Source organism: Podarcis cretensis (genome assembly GCF_951804945.1).
Source record: "Podarcis cretensis genome assembly, chromosome: 8".
Taxonomy (NCBI): Eukaryota; Metazoa; Chordata; class Lepidosauria; order Squamata; family Lacertidae; genus Podarcis; species Podarcis cretensis.
In genome coordinates, this window is record NC_137177.1 from 59,447,138 (window position 1) to 59,463,116 (window position 15,979).

Sequence of the window (15,979 nt, forward strand, 5' to 3'; positions counted from 1 at the left end):
GAAAGTGATCACACAAAGCAAGAATGAAATATTTACTTTTATGAAACACATTTCTTAAAGAATTTGAAACGATACAAAAGAAGAGCAATTAGGCAACAAACGCATCCTAAATTTTTAATCTGGGAAATTTAGAATTAAAACAGAAGGTAGACAAGTTACCTTGACTTGCAGTAGAATGTGAACAGAAACAATTAAACATTAATACTTGCATTTCACACTTGAGTTTCTGCTGTTGGCATATGACATTTGATAACTGATGACAAATAGTTGCAAAGATTAAAGGTGGATCCTTTGAACTAAAGCATTCTAACAAATGCACAATAAAGTAAGAACTGAAAGCAGTGTTATCATATTTCACATTAACTTGCTGCTATAACAAAATACAATCGTGTAAGTTTCCTTTTTATCCTACCTAGGACTACCCTATCTTGCTACTTTCCAGTGTGACCTACTCTAGACAGCTAAGACTTTCCAAAAGTCCTAAAAGCCACAGTAGGACTTGACTAGAAGAGTTTTGTTCCTGTCATGAAACATAGGCACTTCAACCTCCGCATAAGTTAATTACACAGTAATTATAATGAACACAACAGGGCTGCATCCAGGGCAAAGAATGCCAGAAATCTTTGCACAGTCACATTCTACTCTGAAAACTTTTTAAAAAACACTAGAGTGACAATCCTCAAGTCTTGGAATGATTTCCATAAACTTCAGTTGGATTTCAGTTAAGTTACTCCAGAGAGTGACTTGCAAATTGGAGCAGAGCCAAAGGCATTCTACAGAATCTCAGTCACAGGGAAAAACATACAATTTCAAAATGTTTCATGGTATTCACATTTAAATTTATAGAACCCTTCAATGCAAAGCCATTCATTTTGCTTTCCTAGGATATGCCCAGGTACTAGTCAACACAGTTCAGTTGTGCTCCACATAAAGTCAGACTGCAATCCTATGTGCACTTACCTGAGAGTAAACCCACTGCCCCAGTATGACTTACTTCTGAGTACACATGCATAGCACTGCGCTGCTAAGCATTCCCCCCCCCCCACATGGGGCACATAAACAACTCTCTCTTCTTTTCACATTGTAAACAATTTACACCTTTTCCCCTTGCCTGTAAGACTTAGTGGTTTGTTTCTGGTTCTCCTGTGAAAAGCCTGTCAGACAGAAGTAATTTTCATAAGATAAAAAAGTTTCAAGGTTAGCCCCTGTGAATACAGCTAATGGCAGGTACAGTGGATTGGATCCCAAAAAATATTGAGCATAAGCTGATGGCCCTGATTTGCAAACAACTCAGGAGTTTACCCATTAATAAAACAGGTAGATTCTAGAGCTGTTCTTAGGCTCCTGCAACAAGCTGGAAAAGCAGATCTCCATCTTTTGCAATTTAGTTTCTTCTTGTACAAGGCTCTACTGAAACCTGTACCTTCTGCATCTTTGGATCCAATCCCATATCATTTAAGCAGACTAAATGAGTTCTACCTGAAAAATTATTTTGTTCAGAAGCCAGCTTTCTGTGCTTTCCCTACTCCCAATTAGCATGCCTCACACAGATCTTGCATGGTGGCTGGTAACAAAACACTGCTGTGAGGTGTTTCCAAAATGAGTTTTGAAACCCATAGTATTTCTCCTTCACCTAGTTAGTTATATAGGTTGGTATTCAGGTGGTCAATTTTGGAGTTGCCTCATACTGACTTAGTTCGTGCTAAATGTCACTGAATCTAGAAAGAAATAAAGCCTATTGAATACTACAGACAACAGGAGAAAGAATAATAATTAATAAATAGGTCCCCCCCTCAAATTGTCTAATGGGACTGGAGCAAAACCCAATAACATAGCAAAAGGTGGTAGACATACGAAGTTCAAGTCTGGCTCAGGGTGGACATTGTATTTGGTTGTGCCCTCTCTGTTCATTTTTATCATAAAAATGTGAAAACAGGTGGCAACCTCTTGCCAATGATGAAATCTAGCAATACAATGGTTTGGGAGGGAGGGAGGGGTTCACTAACTGTACAAAATTTGCACTGTAGCTGCCAATGGGCTGCCCCATGGTTTGTTACACCCACAAGAAAGAGAGATCTGTATCCCCAGAAACTATACTTCTTTATATCAGACGAATTAAGGAAGACACTGGAAGTTTCTCTGTGCCGTATTTTAAAGTGTGTATCACCCAATTCTGCCTGCCATACAGCACTGCCATGCCAGCAGTGAAAACTATTTGAAGCTACTCACAATTATATGAGCAGGGTTACCAAGTGCAAGAATCTGGATTTTTACACACACACACACACACACACACACACACACACACTCACACTGCTGATGTTAAGCATGTTGCTGTAGGGCACTAATAGCTGCTGAAATAAAAAGCACCTGATGAAGTGCAAAAAACATTACAGTACAAGCAAAAGGTGTACGAGGAGAAGCCTCCCACACGTTTCCACCCAGAGTGGAAAGCACATTCAAGAACCAAGGCCAAGAATGTTTCCAGACCCAGGTAATAGAATCCAGAAAAAATAAGCCATGTGAGCAAAACATAAGCAAGTTCCTCACATCACTTGTCTTCTGCTCCAGTAGAGAATAGCAGAGGCATAAGCAAAACGTGTGTATGATATATCCGGGTATGGTTTAGCAGCAGAACAGGACTACTACCACAGAAATGTTTATAAGGACCGAGTTGTGGTTGTAGAGAAGAATACTGGCAGTGCAACAGTTCCTGGTACTGAAATCCAGTTCTAGAGCAGAGCTGCAGCTCAAAGTCAGGTGGGGGTGGGGGGTGGGGGAAGCACAACCAAATGATAAGAGCACAAGCTTTGTGTACAGTTGGTCCCAGAGTCAACCCCTGACATCTCCAGTTAAAAAGTTCACAGGCAGAGGAGTCTTCGGTCCCATTGCCTTATGTAATAAGACTGCTGCAAACTCAAGGCGGTGCTGTGTCCATGGACAAGTGCAATACTGTTAAACCAGGTCTGAAAGGATGAGGCAGTGGAATGTTTTAACGAGCCAATTCGTCCAACTGCGAATCCATGAAAAAGGTGCAGAAGTGGAGCTCTGTCCTGTGGCTGCATGGCAGGGAAAAGAGAGAATAATCTGCAACATGGACACCTGCAAACTCTTTTGATAGGCACAGCTGTAAAGAGCTTTTCCACAATCCTTTCCTCTTGAGATACAAGTACTAACACTTCTAGTCCGCACTCGTTTTTGTCATAAGCTCCTTTCCATAAGGAGGCGGAGTTTCCAGGCTTTCCGGAAGGGAAGTTATTTTAAAAACAACCAAGCCCAGCAAGACACAAATTTTGACCGAACTTCTCAGCAGTTTCTTGCTCAAATCAAAGCGCTTGGGATTTGGCTGTATCCGTGCACACAAAGTAAGTCACCAGTTCTCCTTTCCCCTTGACGTTAATAAGTCCTCGGCACTCGCAGGCATATCCCAGGTTCTCCAGTATTTTGCAAGTCTCTTCTGTAACCTGTGCACAGAAAACACATGAGTCCATTCACAATTCAAAGTGAGCATTTCATCCCTTTCAGGCCCAGCTACTACTCCTGAGCATGCAAAATAAACAAAACCACAGAACATCAGAAAGAGGAACAAGGAAACCTCCACAACAGGAATAAACTATACAGCTTTCCCCCAACCGCTTTCTTGCTGGACAGTGAAAGATCTGGGCTGCTCCTGGGGAGAAGGGACTCAAGAAGCAGGCAGGGTAGGTGAGATGAGATTAAAAGGCAATAGAAACAGTCACAATGACCTCCTTAGTTATGGGTTTGGAGAGGGACTCTTCTTATGTTCTAAACATTGTACAGGTTTCCTTCACCCCTCTGCCCACTTTTTTTTTTTACCTGGATTTTCCCAAGTTCTCCTGTACTCTCCATTCTACTGGCAACGTTGACTGTGTTTCCCCAGATGTCATACTGCGGTTTGCGAGCACCAATCACACCAGCTACTACAGGGCCATGGTTTATGCCTGCAAGAACAGGAAAGGGAAGGTTAAGATGAAATTTTGCTTTCTGCTCCTGTGGCTTCTTGCCACAAGAAGAGGAAGGTGCTGTATGCCAGCACGGGAAAATAAAATCACAAGTTCTATTCAATGGAATGTGTGCCTAAACAAAGGCATGTCTTCAGAATCCAGTGGGATGCCAACACTGATGGGGCTTCTTGTATCTCAGCAGGGAACGCTGCTACTACCCCGTGAAGATGTCCACCTCTATGTTATTGTAAGATGATCAATAACTGGTCATGGCAACACTATCTGGGTTCCATTAGCTAACCGGACAGTGGAGGAGGTCCCAGGTTCAGTCCCTGGAATCTCCAGGTAAAATTGGGAAAGACTCTTGTCTGAAACCATGGAGAGCCAGTCAGTAGTGAATACTCAAGAGCAATGGTCATGCTGGTTGGGGCTGTAAGAAACTGGAGTCCAACCACTCCCAGCTGGAAGAGACTCCTGCCTGAAACCCAGCTGGTCAGTTGAGGCTAGGTGGACCAGCTAGGTGGACCAGTGGTCTGAGTGAGAACAACACAGCGCCTTGTGTTTCTGTACTCTGCTTGCGGGCCTCCTACAAGCATTTGATCAACTAGAGTGGCTGGGGAAGCCCAGCCAGATGGGCGGGGTATAAATAATAAATTATTATTATTATTATTAATTATTATTATTAAACAGGATTCTGGACCAGATGGACCCTTGGGTCTGATCCAGCAATTCTCTTTTTATGTTCTTTGGTTGTGGTTCTTAAGCAATACTGTAAATCACGCTAGCTCTGGAGGTAGTAATGTTCCTAAATACCACTTGCTGGAAAACAACGGAAAGGTGAGCACCCTTGTGCTCAGATCTTTCTTGTGGGCTTCCCACAGATATTTGGTTTGCTGCTATCAGAACAGAATGCTGGATTAGATGTTCTTCTAAGATGTAGTGATTTAAAAAATCACTGAATATGGAAGAAATACAGTGGTGTCCCCAAGATAATTTGGATCCCTTCCAGTCGGGATTCAGGCCTCATCATGGGACTGAAACTGCCTTGGTCGCACTGGTTGATGATCTTCGGCGGGCTAGGGACAAAGGTGAGAGCTGTTTCCTAGTTCTGCTGGATCTCTCAGCGGCGTTTGATACCATCGACCATAACATCCTTCTGGACCGTCTTGAGGGGCTGGGAGCTGGGGGCACTGTCATACAGTGGTTCCGCTCCTTCCTCCTGGGCCGTGTTCAGAAAGTGGTGGTGGGGGATGAGTGTTCAGACCCCTGGGCTCTTACTTGTGGGGTGCCTCAGGGTTCTGTCCTCTCCCCTATGCTTTTCAACATTTACATGCAGCCGCTGGGAGAGATCATCAGGAGGTTTGGGCTGGGTGTTCATCAGTATGCGGATGATACCCAGCTCTACCTCTCTTTTAAATCAGAACCAGTGAGGGCGGTGAAGGTCCTGTGTGAGTGTCTGGAGGCGGTTGGAGGATGGATGGCGGCTAACAGATTGAGGTTGAATCCTGACAAGACAGAAGTACTGTTTTGGGGGGAGAGGAGGCGGGCAGGTGTGGAGGATTCCCTGGTCCTGAATGGGGTAACTGTGCCCCTGAAGGACCAGGTGCGCAGCCTGGGAGTCATTTTGGACTCACAGCTGTCCATGGAAGCACAGGTCAAATCTGTGTCCAGGGCAGCTGTTTACCAGCTCCATCTGGTACGTAGGCTGAGACCCTATCTGCCTGCAGACTGTCTCGCCAGAGTGGTGCATGCTCTGGTTATCTCCCGCTTGGACTACTGCAATGCGCTCTACGTGGGGCTACCTTTGAAGGTGACTCGGAAACTACAACTAATCCAGAATGCGGCAGCTAGACTGGTGACTGGGAGCGGCCGCCGAGACCATATAACACCGGTCTTGAAAGACCTACATTGGCTCCCAGTATGTTTCCGAGCACAATTCAAAGTGTTGGTGCTGACCTTTAAAGCCCTAAATGGCCTCGGTCCAGTATACCTGAAGGAGCGTCTCCACCCCCATCATTCTGCCCGGACGCTGAGGTCCAGCGCCGGGGGCCTTCTGGCGGTTCCCTCATTGCGAGAAGCAAAGCTACAGGGAACCAGGCAGAGGGCCTTCTCGGTAGTGGCCCCCGCCCTGTGGAACGCCCTTCCAGCAGATGTCAAAGCGATAAACAACTACCTGACATTCAGAAGACATCTTAAGGCAGCCCTGTTCAGGGAAGTTTTTAACGTGTGATATTTTACTGTATTTTTGGTTTTTATGGAAGCCGCCCAGAGTGGCTGGGGAGGCCCAGCCAGATGGGCGGGGTATAAATAATAATAATAAATTATTATTATTATTATTATTATTATTATTATTATTATTATTCAGCCTGCCCCACCGCTTTTTGGTGGGGGCAGTGGATTGAACTTACCAACTCTGAGACGGAAATTGTTGAATGAGTGCCTGTTGATGCCATCCAGCTTAGTCATCAAAGCCATCGCAAATTCCACCATGATGCCAATTTGAGCATGCTGTCTTTCCTGGTCCTAAGCAATATTTTGGGGGAGGGGGGAGAGTGTTAAGAGGATCTTTGCTTTATGTTATTAGTGCAGGGGTAGGGAACCTGTGGCCCTCCAGGTTGTTTCGGCACTCACAACTCCCATCAGCCCCAGCCAGAATGGGTTTTTTAATCCAATGACATCTTGATGGCCAGAGGTAGCTACCCCTCCACTAATGGAGTGCAGATATATTATAGGCATATCCTAGAACTGCAGGTAAAGTCAGTGGACACCTACATTCCTCTCTCTGCCTAAAGTAAGGTAAAGGGACCCTGACCATCAGGTCCAGTCACGGATGACTCTGGGGCTGCGACTCTCATCTCGTTTTACTGGCCGAGAGAGCTGGCGTACAGCTTCCAGGTCATGTGACCAGCAAGACTAAGCCCCTTCTGGTGAACCAGAGCAGCGCACGGAAACGCTGTTTACCTTCCCGCCAGAGCGGTACCTATTTATCTAATTGCACTTTGTGCTATCAAACTGCTAAGTTGGCAGGAGCAGGGACCGAGCAACGGGAGCTCACCCCATCACGGGGATTCGAACCACTGACCTTCTGATCAGCAAGCCCTAGGCTCTGTGGTTTAGACCACAGCGCCACCTGCGTCCCTTTTCTGCTTAAAGTAACTGGTAGCAAAACTCACATTTATTTATTTATTTCATTTTCTTTATTGCATTTATATCCCACCTTTTTCTCCAAGGAATTCAAGGTTCACGTGGTTCAAGGTTCACATGGTTCTCTCCCTCCTTCTTTAATCCCCACAACAGCCCTGTGAGGTAGGCCAAGCTGGGAGGCAGTGACTGGCTCAAGGTCACCCAGGAAGCTTCATGGTTGAGTGGGGCTTAGAACCCTGCATCTCTCTCTCTCTCTCTCTCTCTCTCTCTCTCTCACACACACACACACACACACACACACACACAATCAAAGTGGCTTGTATTTCAGCAGGTGACTTACCACATTATTCTCTTGGCCTGGGGTAACACAGAGTCCTGATGCTGCCATGTATGTACTCCCAATAGTTTTGATTTTTTCAACACCACTGAATTTAGGTTTCAGCAACAGCTGTTTGGGGAAAAAATGAGAAAACGATTAAAATCCAGGAATCTGGATGATTCTTTGTCCTGTTACAGTCTTCTCACAGGCCAGAGTTTCCAGTGGAATAAGCTAGAAAAGGGGAAGAGGCTATACTGCTCAAGATAGGGCTGGTTTTCCTGCTACATTTTTTTTTTACTTCATACCGATCACCAAGTACAAAATACATGGGAAGGATGTGTGGGTTTTAAGATTTGGTTGTGTGTTTCCGACTTCCCCAATAGGTTGATTAATATGCCTGCATGAAGACACCCACCCACACCCCTTTCATCGTGTTTTGACCCTTGATGGCAACCCTTTCAAGATATGATTGTAGAAGTAGGTGCATCATCCTGCTCAAGCATGCAAATCAAACCATGGTTCTCTGGTTCAAGGATACTTTTCTTCATATGACACACTCCACCCAACCCCCTGGAACATAGGAAGCTGCCTCATACCCAGGTCAATTGGAAGGAAAACAAGGCTCTCAATAGCTGCTAGTCAGGATGACTATGAAGTATCAGATCCAGGATCAGAACCAGTATGCCTCTTGTTGGGGAACAAGAGCGAGGGAGGGCTACTGTCCTCCTGTCCTGAATGTGAGCTTCCCTGATTGGCCCCTGTGGGGAAGGGAATGCGGGGCTAGTTGGACTGATGGTCTGATCCAGCAGGGCTCTCAGTATGTAAGAACTCTCAGGCTCCATTAAGCCCAGTGTTGTGTTCTCTGACTGGCAATGACTCTCCAAGGTTGCAAGGCAGAGGTACCCTGTAGATCCTTCTTACTCAAGGGTCAGGAACTTGTGGCCTTCTACAGTTGCTGCTGGACCACAAATCCCATCCTCTCTGTCCACTGAACATGGTGGCTGGAGCTGATGGGAGATGGGAGGACCACAGTTTTCCCCATCCCTAAAACATAGGAAGCTGTTTCCTACCAAGACCTTTTGTTTCCTACCAAGGCCTTTTGGGTCCTTTTGCTCAATATTTGTCCACACTGACTGGCAGTGGCTCTCCAGGGTTTCAGAAGGGATTCCCATCCGTACCTGGAGATGCCAGGGATTGAACCGGGAACCTTTTGCATTCAAAGCATGTGTTCTCCCACTGAATTATGATACACCTCTCTGCTGCATATCCAACCAGTCACATTTTTTAAGTGCTGCCAAGGACCTTCCTAACATGACTCAAGAAGCCAATTCTCTCCTCTGTGGAGAAGATCTCTCTTCACTACACTGAAGTCTTGAGGGGAGGAGAATACTCATTTCTGGCTATTTACGGGAGGGCGGAGAGAACCAATCCCAACACACAAACTGCAAGAGGTACCTCGTCAAAATCGGCAATTATTTCATTGAGGAGTCGAAGGCACTCCAGCCCTTCCTTGTTGACATCACATTCTGTGTAGAACACCTTGAAGTCGGGTACTGAGGCAAACATGACACAGACACAGTCATAGGATTGATGGTACCAATCCTGCAGGAAATGCAACAACAGTTTCAACAATATCATTGTTTGCTACCAGTCGCTTCCATCTCCCCATACAACTAAAGCAACACTGTCTAAGCACATGTAAATTCAAAGAAGTAAGTGTACGCTAGGTGTCAGAAATCTCAGATCTACAATTTCTAGAGTGGTTTAGCAACCACTCCTTCTTCCCAGGGAATTTTGAGAATTGTAGCTTTGCGATGGAAATTTGTCGCTCTTAACGACACTCTTAATGAACGACAGCTCCCAGAAGTCTTTGGGGTCAGCCATGACTTTAAAGTGGTTGAGCACTACAGGTGTATATTGTGAATGAGACCTAAGATTTATTTTGCTTTTTAGACCATGGGGCTTCTACTGCTTTGTTCTCGTGCTGTTTTCAACAAGCGATCTCTTAAAGATTAGCAGAGGAGTGAATGAAAGCACAATGGAGCAATGTGAATCTTATTGTTCTATACCTCGTTTAATTTGTCCCCAATAAAATGAGCAGCAACGTGAGCTGGGAGCACATTCTCCAGCAGCAGCCGGTTTACGTTTTCCATGGTTTCAAACGACTCGTGTTCCTGTTTAAATTTATTCTTTTGTAGGCAGTCCAGACGACAGTAATAGTCTATCTGCAAAAAACAAATAAACCAAGGAATTATGAAACCCAGCCTTACTATCAGCAAGCTGAAAATACTAGAAACAGCTTTGTGTATTTGCAGCAAACTTGTTTAATGCCTTGTGGGTTCAGGGGCTCCATGACATTTTAAATGTCCATGAAATCAACTGTTCCTCCTTCAAAAGCTTGAAATCTTTTAAAATGAGAGACTTGACCAATAAGCCAAGTATTTAACCCATGACGCCCCAAATTGCACCCCACACATTTTCTTTCCCATGCAAGCCAAGTGTACTAAGCCACAAACAAACAAATGCCCATACTCCTGTACACGTGCAGCATTCTTTAATTGTCTAACATGCTCCCACAAGCCACATTTCTATTTTAAATCGTACCTAATTATTTATCCCAAATCATTGCGCTGTGTTTCCCAGACCTGCCTCAGCTGTCATTAAGACATCATCATCACTAGTAATAGCCTCACAGATTTGATCTCTGTGCAAGTGGGACTTTCCACTGTTCAAAACCAACTGCCAAACTGAGGAAACACAACTCACAAGCATAGAGAGACTGTGTGCACTTCAGAACAAATCCTATAGTGTCTGATTTGTTACAAAATGCAGCAGATCTGGAAAACACCACAAAATAATTCTGCAGGGATACCCATAGTGGAGTATTTTTTTTAAAAAAAACAACACAAACTCCCCCCAGCTGCAGACTAAAATGGTACCATCCATTCTACCACATGAAAATTATTTATTTATTCAATCTTATTCTTATTTATTTAATCAATCTTCCCACATATCACAGTAAGAAGAAAAAAAGTTTCGGAATGTCACATCACAAATAAACTGAAGACAGAAAGCTCTGGGCAAATCGCACACCTATGAGGACTGAGTTGCCTACCTGTTTTGACAGTAGAACCAAAGTTATGTAAAACAGAGCCAGGTATAAATTTGTCATTATTCTTGGTTTTTTCATAAAAAACCTAAAACAAAAAGCAAACAAAACAAAAACATTCATTTTAAAAGCATTTGGAACTATGTGTGAAACACCCGTGCTTAAATTTTTGGAAATGCATCTCTAAAATGTTCAAAGTTTCAAGCGATACAGAGGACTACAAACAAGAGTTTCCCAGATTGCAAGTTGGAACCATTCACAAGACACAAAGACACCCATCCACAGTAGAAAAGAAATTAAATTACTGTCAAATATTGTCTCCTGCAAGGGGGAGAACACCCCTGGGTTTGTAGGGTTAAGTAAACACCACTGCCATCCGCTTCTGAGTTTGATACACAGATAAATATTACTCTCAAGGGCAAGAGGTCAAAATGGAAGACAAGCTTGCAGCATTTCCAGCTCATGAAACAAAAAATATTTGATGGGGCTTTTTTCCAGTTTGAGATTTGATTGGGCAAATTCCACATTATGCACCATCTTGAACGGGTGTCGGAGAGAGAATAAGTTTGTAAACATAAAATATGGATCCCCCTTTACCCTCATAGCACTATAATTCCCAGAGCTCCCTGTAAAGAGGAATTGGTTGTTAAACCACTCTGTAAATTATAGCTCTGTGAGAGGGAATAGGGGTCTCCTAATGCTCTAAGCACCCAGGATTCCTTGCAGGAAGCCATGGCTATTTAAAGTCGTATCGTAGCACTTTAACTGTATGGTGCAGGTGGGCCAAGAGAGAAAAGCAACGAGGTGACCTCCCAAGTTCATCACCAATGAACACAATGATAAGTAAGCAGGCCATTTAGGGTCTTCTCTAGTCTGACTTGGCAGAAGGCAATTTCCTGTGTTTGCATGAAAATGGCAGAGTGGTTTAAACATCTGAAAATGCTTCAGGTAGGAGGAAGGTCTTGTGCGACATGTTGCAGTGACAGCAAATGCACTGCAACATTAGCGTAATCATTATCCACACAATACCCAAGAAGTCAACTTTTTCACTGGTGGAAAAGGTTTCCTAATGCAGCTAATGTCACTATGCTGCAGCATACTTTGGGTCTGTTCCCAGCTTCTTAAGAAACTGTAATCTATGAGATCACTTCCTGGAGCAGCAGTTTGCAATTCCACTAAGCTCACCATCAGCTTACAGAGTGTTGTTACCACTGAGAAGCAAGATACCATACCTTGTGGTGGAGTCACTGACGTTGCTGCAGCTGGGGCACAAAAGCAGGTTGCTATTAAATACAATGAAATACCCAACGACGGCTCCTGACAAAAGGATAAGCTTCAGTTCAAAGCTCATTCGAAGGAACACAGAGCAGGCGATGAAACCCAGAAGGCAGCAGTAGGTATAATACTGGAACAGAAGAGGAGCGGCTTTAAAAAAATCTCTCTCTCTCTCTCTCTCTCTCTCTCTCTGTGTGTGTGTGTGTGTGTGTAAATAAAAAATATCATGGCACACTGATTGCCTATGTAGTCATGTCCTAGGTATGGGCAAATTTGTCAATTTTGGCTTCTCTCAGTTTCTCATTTCTCCAATCTTAAATTCTGTTCTCCACATTTTCATATCTTTTTTTTAAAAAAATTGCAAAGTCCTCATGAAAATTCATACATATTTACATGAAATTTTATCCCCCACCCCACCCCTACCCAGTGGCCACATCCATTAGAAATCAAGCCAGCCCATTCTCTGCATTGCCCTAACTTGAGTTGTTTCTTGATAGTGCTGGAGCACAATGGAATATTGGCACTGGAAAAGTGAGGCAATCTCACTTTTCTGCTGTGGCCAGAAGCCAAGCAGAGAGAACCAGCAACCTGCTTTTGCACAAGTGTTGGCATTTTTTTTTTGAGCAATTCTCTCCAGTGTGTATATAAACCCATATTTTAAGTTCAAATTTACTCACTGAGTAGGTCTCAGCTTCAATTCTCAGCATGTCGCTGTTTTCAGAAGAACTGTTGCCCACCTGCTGCTTTGTTAGAGCAGGAGAGAAAGAGAAAGAGAAAGAGAAAGAGAAAGAGAGAGAAACTATTGTTTGTTGTCTATGTCAGGCCAGGCTCCATCAACATGCAGAGCAAAATGATTAATCGACAGGACTATCTGGTGGTTGGCTAAAGAAAACATGGAGCTGCTGTGACTTGAACCATAATGCATATTTCAGAATGGAGCAGCTCAGGGATGAACATAGGGACACGGGAAGCTACCTTATACGGAGTCAAACCATTGGTCCGTCTTGCTCAGTATTGCCTACACTGATGAGCAACAGCTCTCCATGGTTTCAGGCTGGGGTCTCTCCCTACCTGGAGAAGCCAGGGATTGAACCTGGGCCCTTCTGCATACAAAGCAGTCTCTTTCCACCTAAGCCAGCCTTTCTCAACCTGTGGGTCCCCAGATGTTGTTGGACTACAACTCCCATCATCCCTAGTTAGCCAGGCCAGAGCTCAGGGATGATGGGAGTTGTAGTCCAACATCATCTGGGGACCCACAGGTTGAGAACCGCTGACTAAGCAATGGCCCTTCTCCATGCCTTGATTGTGAGGTGGGCTCTCTCTCTCTCTCAAGTGTTAATTTCATTCATTTATTTTTGACCGCTGCCACAACCACACTTTTTTGGGGGCCAAGGCTTCTGCACGTGGAACGTGAGTAATTTAAAATACAACCAAAGGATTCCAAGACTGAGAAGCTGAATAGATCATTAGGGTAATTTTTTTTTAAAAAAACCCTTCTCCCTCTGCAGGGAGGTGGGACTGATTCGGATGGTCCGCCCCCGCCACTTAATGGATCCAAATGGTTTCCAGAGAGTGGTAGGGGATGCTTTATCCCATGTTGATGGCCTTTCAGCCGATTCCCTGGTGGCCCTCTGGAATGTGGAGTTAACCAGGGCTATTGACTGTTTGGCTCCAAAGCACCCTCTCCGATTGCATGGAGCCCGGACAGCCCCATGGTTTTCCACGGATCTGAGGGCAATGAAACAATCGTTGAGACGGCTAGAGCGCCGGTGGTGGATAACTCATTCTGAATCTGACCAGACACAGGTTAGAGCTCAACGTTGAGCCTACCAAGTGGCGATAGCGACGGCGAAGAAGACTTTCTTTGCCGCCTCTATTGCATCTGCAGAAAACAGCAGGAGACTTTTTCAGGTGGTTCACAATTTAGCGGAACCACCTGCGACATCGGGGCCCAGTACAGGCCACATGATCTCCTGCAATGATTTTGCAAAGTTTTTTGCAGATAAAATCGCTCAGATTCGGGAAGAAGTAGACTCCACCGTGGGAGCAGGGCCAGGGCAGGAGAGTTTTAGAGTCCTGTCTAGTCAAGTTGTGTGGGATCAATTCCAATCTGTTACCTCTGAGGATGTGGACAGGCTGCTTGGACGAGTGAAGCCAACCACCTGTCTCCTGGATCCTGGCCCATCCTGGCTTATAAAAGCTAGCCTGGAAGGACTGGGCAATGGGCTTTGTGGGGTGGTGAATGCTTCCCTCCACGAGGGAGCCTTCCCAGACCCGCTGAAAGAGGCGGTTATTAAACCGCTTCTTAAAAAAACATCTTTAGATGCGGCCACGATGGCCAATTATCGCTCAGTCTCAAATCTTCCATTCTTGGGCAAGGTGATTGAGCGAGTGGTTGCTGAACAACTCCAGGCATGCCTGGAAGAAGCGGACCATTTGGATCCCTTCCAGTCGGGATTCAGGCCTCATCATGGGACTGAAACTGCCTTGGTCGCACTGGTTGTTGATCTCCGGCGGGCTAGGGGCAAAGGTGAGAGCTGTTTCCTAGTTCTGCTGGATCTCTCAGCGGCGTTTGATACCATCGACCATAACATCCTTCTGGACCGTCTTGAGGGGCTGGGAGCTGGGGGCACTGTCATACAGTGGTTTGGCTCCTTCCTCTTGGGCCGTGTTCAGAAAGTGGTGGTGGGGGATGAGTGTTCAGACCCCTGGGCTCTCACTTGTGGGGTGCCTCAGGGTTCTGTCCTCTCCCCCATGCTTTTCAACATTTACATGCAGCCACTGGGAGAGATCATCAGGAGGTTTGGGCTGGGTGTTCATCAGTATGCGGATGATACCCAGCTCTACCTCTCTTTTAAATCAGAACCAGTGAAGGCGGTGAAGATCCTGTGTGAGTGCCTGGAGGCGGTTGGAGGATGGATGGCGGCTAACAGATTGAGGTTGAATCTGTTGGGATTCGCAGGATACTGAATAAGTCTGCAGGCTTCAACAGGATGATGCAATACTCTGTGAAGTGCTGAGTCAGAGTGACTCAGCAGGAGTGTGATTAATGTGATTGGCTATCACCTGTTTTAAAAAGAAAAGCCTGTTTAACAGTGGGTGTGGTTGCAGTGGTGGTTGTGCTGTAGTGTGGTGGTGCTGTGGTGGAGAGTATTCGTTTGTAAGTACTCTGTATGGACTGTCTCTTTTGTAAATACCTGTATATACCTCACATTAAAAGACTGCACTGGGAAAAACCTGGGACTCTTAGCGTTTCTGCTGAAAGCGCCGCAAGGAATTTCGCGACAGGGTTATGGGCCCAGCACGCTTCCGCTGCGCAAGAGTACAGGTGGCAGTTATCTAGCCGTGGATGCTGGAGGTGAGCTGCAGGGATGGAGCAGTCCAGAAGTGGCGTGCTGCTGGAGAAGCTGACGGCCACGAACTACAGCATCTGGTCGGTCCGCATGCAACACTTCCTCAAGCGTGAGGGCCTGTGGAAAGTGGTGGAAACTCCACCGCAGCCCCCTGAGGAGGATGAGGAAGACGATGAAAAGCTGGCACTAGCAGAGGCCCAGCTTGAAAAGGATGAGAAAGCTTTGGCTACGATCATCCTTGGAGTGGACGACAGCCAGCTAGTCTATGTAGCTGATAAGGTGACGGCAAGTGAGGCGTGGAATGCACTCAAGGCTGTCCATGTGCAAGAGACAGCTGGCTCACTGATAACACTGACCAGGAGACTGTACCGGTGTCGGAAGAAACCAGGGGACTCCCTGGTGAACCACCTAAAATTCCTAACAGGCTGTTTCCAGGAGCTAGCCTTAAGAGGGAGGCCTGTGGGGGAAGAGGACAAAGTCTTTATAGTCCTGAGTTCCCTTGATGACAGCTATGATATGCTGGTCAATTCCCTCGAGTCTGTAGAGACTGATAAGCTGACTCTGGAATACGTAACTGGACGGTTGTATGCAGAGGAGGACAGGCGTGCAGAGCGAAAGATGACCTCAGCCCAGCTGTTGGAGCATCCCAGAGGGAACAACAGCCGGGAAGACCAGAGGTGTCGGGAGCCGGAGAAACAGCCAGGAGGAGCTGCTGCAGACCAGCCGGTGGTCAACAAAGTAAAAAGGTGTTTTTGCTGCAAGTCCAGTGGACATCTGCTGCGGGACTGCCCGAGAAAACAACAAAAACAGCAGA

General features: G+C 45.6%; 1 protein-coding gene across 4 annotated transcripts in view; it reads right to left on the reverse strand.

Annotated features, from left to right (window-relative positions):
• Positions 1-88: 88 nt before the first annotated feature.
• Positions 89-15,979, reverse strand: part of ADCY7 (adenylate cyclase 7) — an 87,867-nt gene continuing 71,976 nt past the window's right edge. For 2 of the 4 annotated variants that reach the window (XM_079988729.1, XM_079988727.1), the window contains 9 exons: positions 12,490-12,555; positions 11,770-11,942; positions 10,544-10,625; positions 9,498-9,653; positions 8,884-9,030; positions 7,450-7,557; positions 6,374-6,488; positions 3,838-3,962; positions 89-3,464 (listed from right to left, as the gene is read on the reverse strand). In XM_079988729.1, the coding sequence (XP_079844855.1) occupies positions 3,327-3,464; positions 3,838-3,962; positions 6,374-6,488; positions 7,450-7,557; positions 8,884-9,030; positions 9,498-9,653; positions 10,544-10,625; positions 11,770-11,942; positions 12,490-12,555 (1,110 nt within the window). In that variant the 3' untranslated portion in view covers positions 89-3,326. Of the gene's footprint in view, positions 3,465-3,837; positions 3,963-6,373; positions 6,489-7,447; positions 7,558-8,883; positions 9,031-9,497; positions 9,654-10,543; positions 10,626-11,769; positions 11,943-12,489; positions 12,556-15,979 lie in introns of those variants that run through there. The other 2 variants (XM_079988728.1, XM_079988730.1) reach the window with 2 other exon arrangements.